This window comes from Cebidichthys violaceus, unplaced genomic scaffold, assembly GCF_023349555.1.
Source record: "Cebidichthys violaceus isolate CVI_PGR_0920_01 unplaced genomic scaffold, fCebVio1.0.p SCAF_26, whole genome shotgun sequence".
In the NCBI taxonomy this organism is placed as follows: Eukaryota; Metazoa; Chordata; class Actinopteri; order Perciformes; family Stichaeidae; genus Cebidichthys; species Cebidichthys violaceus.
The window spans coordinates 3915611-3921473 of NW_027176439.1; the positions used below are offsets into that span (position 1 = coordinate 3915611).

General features: G+C 46.3%; 1 protein-coding gene across 1 annotated transcript in view; it reads left to right on the forward strand.

The window, feature by feature from the left end:
- The window catches only part of prodhb (proline dehydrogenase (oxidase) 1b), a 7095-nt gene extending 2787 nt beyond the window's left edge, over positions 1–4308 (forward strand). Inside the window, exons 3-6 of the mRNA XM_068720683.1 lie at positions 806–904; positions 1985–2073; positions 3043–3226; positions 3318–4308. Of these exons, the coding sequence (XP_068576784.1) occupies positions 806–904; positions 1985–2073; positions 3043–3226; positions 3318–3321 (376 nt within the window). The 3' untranslated portion in view covers positions 3322–4308. The remainder of the gene's footprint in view (positions 1–805; positions 905–1984; positions 2074–3042; positions 3227–3317) is intronic.
- The last annotated feature ends 1555 nt before the right edge of the window (positions 4309–5863 follow it).

The window sequence follows — 5863 nt, forward strand, 5'->3', positions numbered from 1 at the left end:
CCTCTGTCTGCTGCTACAGCCTTTTGCCATTGGATAGCAGTTTTGAATAAAAAAAAGAAAAAAAAGAAAAGAAAATGGTGCCACCCTGCTTTTTTTCCCCATGAGGTTCAAAGATTAAAACTGGTGACCTTCGAGGCACAAATCTGCCGCACTGGACAGCACGGTCCATTTTACAGGATAATAATATAATAATTATATTATAAGTAATCCTAGTGCGAGTTACAGAGGAGCGTCCAGCTGCAGGGCTGCTGTGTCATAACACTTTTCTTACATTCCCCTCAGTCGATATTAGGCAAATCTCAAAAGAAATCACCCCGTGGTTATCAATATGTTTTTTGTTTTTTTTTTTCACAAAAAGAGAAAAAGGGCCACCCTCAAGCATTTGATTTTTGAGGTAAACATCAAAATATGAGAGACACAGAGTTTAGCTGATCCGCCGCAGCACAGCAGGAGGCGGAGGATTTAAAATATGCAGATGATGGTAAAGCACATGCATATAAACACAGCCACACCAGCAGGAAAGCAGAAGGCCGAGTTCTTCCCTGAATGAATTGGTTTGAATTTTATGTAAATACATTCAGTGTTTTGGAATACTTCAGTGTTTTAGTAAAGATAGTCCCGCAACACACATTAAATCAAACATGCTAAATGAGCGATCGGTTTGGACGAGCTATTAAACAAGGTTAACCCAGAAAAAACAATTGTGGTGGTTCACGGTTCACAGGTGACAGTTCACCATTCGGTCAAAGACAGGAGTGGTGCCATTAAATTGCCTTGTGCGTTTGGATGTCTGTGTCTGTGTAAGGTGTCTGGACTATGTGCTGGATGAGATCGCCCTGACCAGAAATGCCAACGTTATGGTGGCATCCCATAATGAGGACACAGTGAAGCGCACCTTGAAGAGGTACGCTTTTAAATCATACCACCATTGAAAAATACACTTTCAATAGTTTTTTCTTTTTCTTTTTTTCAATCCGTACAAAGTTGTTTTTGTAAGTCTCTCTCTCGCTCTCTGTCTCTCTCTCTCTGTCTTTTGTCTCTCTGTCTTTGTCTCTCTCTCTCTGTCTCTCTGTCTCTCTCTCTCTCCTCTCTCTCTCTGTCCTCTCTCTGTCTCTCTCTCTCTCTCTCTCTCTCTCTCTCTCTCTGGTCTCTCTCTCTGTCTTTGTCTCTCTCTCTCTGTCTCTCTCTCTGTCTTTGTCTCTGTCTCTCTCTCTGTCTTTGTCTCTCTCTCTGTCTCTCTCTCTCTCTCTCTCTGTCCTCCTCTCTCTGTCTTGTCTCTCTCTCTCTCTTCTCTCTCTCTCTCGCTCTCTCTCTTTCTCTCTGTCTCTCTCTCTCTCTCTTTCTCTCTCTCTCTCTCTCTCTCTCTCTCTCTCTCTCTTTCTCTCTCTCTCTCTCTCTCTCTCTCTCTCTCTCTCTCTCTCTGTCTCTCTCTCTGTCTTTGTCTCTCTCGCTCTGTTTCTCTGTCTCTCTGTCTCTCTGTCTCTCTCTCCTCTCTCTCTCCTCTCTCTCTCTGTCTCTCTCTGTCTCTCTCTCTCTCTGGTCTCTCTCTCTGTCCTTTGTCTCTCCTCTCTGTCTCTCTCTCTGTCTTTGTCTCTCTCTCTGTCTCTCTCTCTGTCTTTGTCTCTCTCTCTCTGTCTCTCTCTCCTCTCTGTCTCTCTCTCTGTCTTCTCTCTCTCTCTTGTCTCTCTCTCCCTCTCGCTCTCTCTCTCTCCTCTCTCTCTCTCTCTCTCTCTCTTCTCTCTCTCTCTCTCTCTCTCTCTCTCTCTCTCTCTCTCTCTCTCCTCTCTCTCTCTCCTCTCTCTCTCTCTCTCTCTCTCTCTCTCTCTCTCTCTCTCTCTGTCTCTCTCTCTGTCTTTGTCTCTCTCGCTCTGTTTCTCTGTCTCTCTGTCTCTCTGTCTCTCTCTCCGTCTCTCTCTCTCTCTCTCTCTCCTCTCTCTCTCTCGCCTCTCTCTTCTCTCTCTCTCTCGCTCTCTCTTCTCTTCAGAATGAATGAGGTGGGTCTCTCAGCCAGAGAGAACAAGGTGTTCTTCGGTCAACTCCTGGGCATGTGTGATCAGATCAGCTTCCCGCTGGGTGAGGAAAAAAAAACAACCAAATGACTCGGCCACGATCGCCGCTGCCCTACATAGGGACGACTTGACGGTTTGAGGTCAGCCTTCGCGGGGATCTGTATCCGCCGCCGTCCGCCATAACTCTCAGCCGCGTCTCTTAAAGACCCTTCAGCTGCGCATCTATATACCCTACAGGGCCTCTCGGACAGCGTGAGGCGCGCACATGTAGAAGTCAGTCTGCAGCCCGCGAGGGGACATATGAACTGAGGCGCTTCGCTATTGATGAGCTGTCTTAAAGAAGCGCCGCTGCCCGGCTCTCTCACCACTTTGTTTGTCAGTCAAAGACAGACGCGGAGGCGGCAGGCAACTTGTCTGTCAACGTGAGGCTCAAGTTGAAACGGCCTTGACCGGTACTGATGTAAACAGACAAACACGTGTTTTCTTTTGCGGGTTTTCTCGAAGGACCGAGCAGCCGGTCTTTGAATTTTTGAGACGTGAAGAAATTGAGTTGGAGATGAGATCTTTATCATTTGCCCATCATTTACGACAAGGCTGCCGTATTCAGTGTTCATGATACCGTTTTTCAGATATTCGGCGGCCCACGACGTTGTTGTCGTGACTTTTTTTTTTTTTATCTCGTCGCGACTTCGCGAGCAATTGTGGATTAGTCGAAGGGACGTTCCTTTCAGTGAGTCATCCCCGGCAAAGCGGTCACAGCGTGAGAGCCTGACTGAATGCGGCAAACTGAGGGCGCCCGTGCAAACGCTGCAAACCCGCCTGATTAGAAGGAATCGTAGCAATCGTTCGGTCGAGGGGGGGGGGGGGGGGGGGGGGCTGTTGAGATGGCGTCCAGTGGCGACGCGCTCTCTGGAGCTCGTCAAAAATAACGTTTGTAAATAGATATCTTCCATCTTCATTCATATCATGCCTTTTTTTGTTGTTGTTTTTTTTCTCCTCTTTTTTGTTTTCTCCCATCCACCACGAACCGCAGGCCAGGCTGGCTTCCCCGTCTATAAGTACGTCCCCTATGGGCCGGTGAGTGAGGTGATGCCCTACCTGTCTCGGAGAGCCCAGGAGAACCGAGGCTTCATGAAGGGTGCTTTAAAGGAGAGGGAGCTGCTGTGGAAGGAGCTGAAACGCAGACTCGCCTCTGGGGAGCTTCTCTACAGACCGGTGTACTGAGAACACAGAGGAAGAGACAGAGAGCGTGTCAAACGTGTCGAGTTATTTATTTCTTTTCTTTTTTTTTTCCTCCATCTTCTCTAGTTGACGGCTGCTGCTGTGGCTGTCTGTTCCGTCTCCCGCTCTGTACAGCTCTCCCCGGATGTACATCTCCCGGTCTTACCCTGTCCTGGAGTTTTTTCATGCTGATGGACTCTGGTATTCTGTCTCTGCACAGTGGGTTTTTCTCCTTTACCGTTCCTCGCCGTTTCCACCTTCACCTCCATCTTTTCGTTTGTGTACTACCCCATGTCCTCTCTATTTATTCTCCTTATCCGCCTCTGCATCCATAAGCATTCCTCATTTTGTCTTCCCATTGTCTATAGAGCTCTGGTATCCATCAAGTGGGCATCTTTACTGCTCCAAAAGGACTCCCTAAAATGTCAACGAGACCGGGGCGGGCGTCTCTGTTTATCACCCTATTCATCTTGGAGAGGGACAACAATAATAAAAATAACAGTCTTGATTTAAATGGTAGTAAAGGAAACATCAATATTCCCCTCCTATATTAACGTTTTTTTTGACTCTTGGACGGCCACGCCGTCCCCGAGGAGGCTTCACTGCACTATATGTGTGTGTGTGTGTGTGTGTGTGTGTGTGTGTGTGTGTGTGTGCGCGCTGCGTCTGATTCATAAACAGGCATCGTTTTCAAACGGGCAACCTCAATGAGAAAAGTACAAACGGCTCCTCGCAGCACATCCCTCTTCTTCTAAGAGTGTAATGCTGCTGTTATTGTATTTACTGGAGGAAGCTGTATTCTCGGCCGCTGAGGCGTTACAAGCGAACGCGCGGCGTTCAGTATTCAGCGGGGTGAGCCTCCGTTTTTTTAATACAGACGCCTGCGAGTCTGGCAGGTTGTTTTGCACAAGGGAATATAATAGGTTAGAGGTTTGCCTTTTGGTCTTATTTCCATGTTGATGGATTAACACTGCAGTTGTTATCTTTGGCGATGTAAATACATTGGAAGCGGGTAATTACATTTGTTGGTTTTTACACATCTCACTGTATGTACCTGTGATATTCCTCAATGAATAAATATGCGCCGTATGAATAGCAAAAGTCTACTTGCATTTTTTTTTTTGTGTGTGTGTGTGTGAAGAAGAGAACTGGGTGTTGTTGACTGCAGCGTTGTGGCTGTGAGCTATTGGCACAGCTTGGGCTGGTTTGGGAGTAAATTCTCCTGACATCTTCCACTCGGTTATTGATACACAATTAGTATTTGAGACAGAGGGTAACCACGCTTCATGATAATTATGGCCTTGTCATTTTATGGGAGCAGTCAGTGCTCTGTAGACCATCATTTAATTACCCATGATGCTAGGCTCAATACAGATCACAGAAATTGGACGCATTAATCATTGCTCAGAAGAAACTTTAGTGGCTGTTAAGTTTTACTGAGGCGAAGCGCCACGGAGCTGTCACCGCCGCTGTATTCTATCGGTTTAATTAAGAATCAAGTCTTACTTTTGATGTAAGATGTGCCTTTGGGTATACATTTGCCAACAAATCCCTCCTTACAGGGCATTGGAGTTTTCCTCGTTAGCTTCAGTCGCAAAGCTGATTTAGAGGACGCTTTAAAAAGTGTGAAAAATTCGTCAATCAAAAACAAGCAAAGGGGGCTCAGCGTGTTCTTTGGCACTTATCAACACGTACCTCTACTTTAAAGCACGCAGGCATGTAGCGCAGTCAGCCGGGGTTAATTTATTTGACGTAATGAATGTTGACTTTGTACTGCGGGAGATGTGAAGGATGGCGTACGTAAACCGATTTCTTACGGGGCTCCTTCGGCCATTGGTTCCAGACGGTCTGATCTCTTGGGTTGTTTGTTTGGCTGAGCCCACGGCTTTTGTGTTAGCGATGGGACCTCACGGCATGCCGACCGCTTTTAAAAAGCACATTATGACGTGACGAGCCCTGGTTTGAAAACACACCGAGCATTGTTCTTCAGATTTCGAAATTTGGTGAGATCTGGCTTTTCTGCAGCACAATGGCTTTGAGCGGCTTGCCGCTTGCTGCTGCTGCGTTCCAGCAGGCACTTAATCTCTAATCAGCGTTTGTGTGCCAATAGATGGAACTGATAGGAAGGAGTGCGCCGGCTTTGTGCCACCCAGGAGTATTGTGTATTTTTTATCGTTTGACAGCGAACGGAGAGATTACTGGCTCACAGTGCACAAAACGGAAAACTGGGCCCGTGTTCATTCTATTCAACAGCTATAATCATGCCTTCAGTAGTTAGATAATGTTAAAACTTTATTTCACTGCAGCAGGAAGGCTGACAAAGGTTAGAAAAAAGAATTTACAAAAATGTAGTAGAAGGCTAAATCATGAAAAAAAGAAAAGAAAACTATGCTTACCCTGTAACTCAAGCTAAACATTCACTTTATATAATACAACTTCAATACAGTGGCGATGGAGGGACAATTCAGAAAGAGCAGCAGTAGACAGTGGACTGTATTTCCCGACATTGCAGCATCATCGCAACATCGTTACATGGCCAGTCAGAATGACAAGCACAGCACAACTGAGCATATTGGCATCAATGAAAATGCTGCAAGACACGTCAATATTTTATTTTAACATCTGAGGCAAAC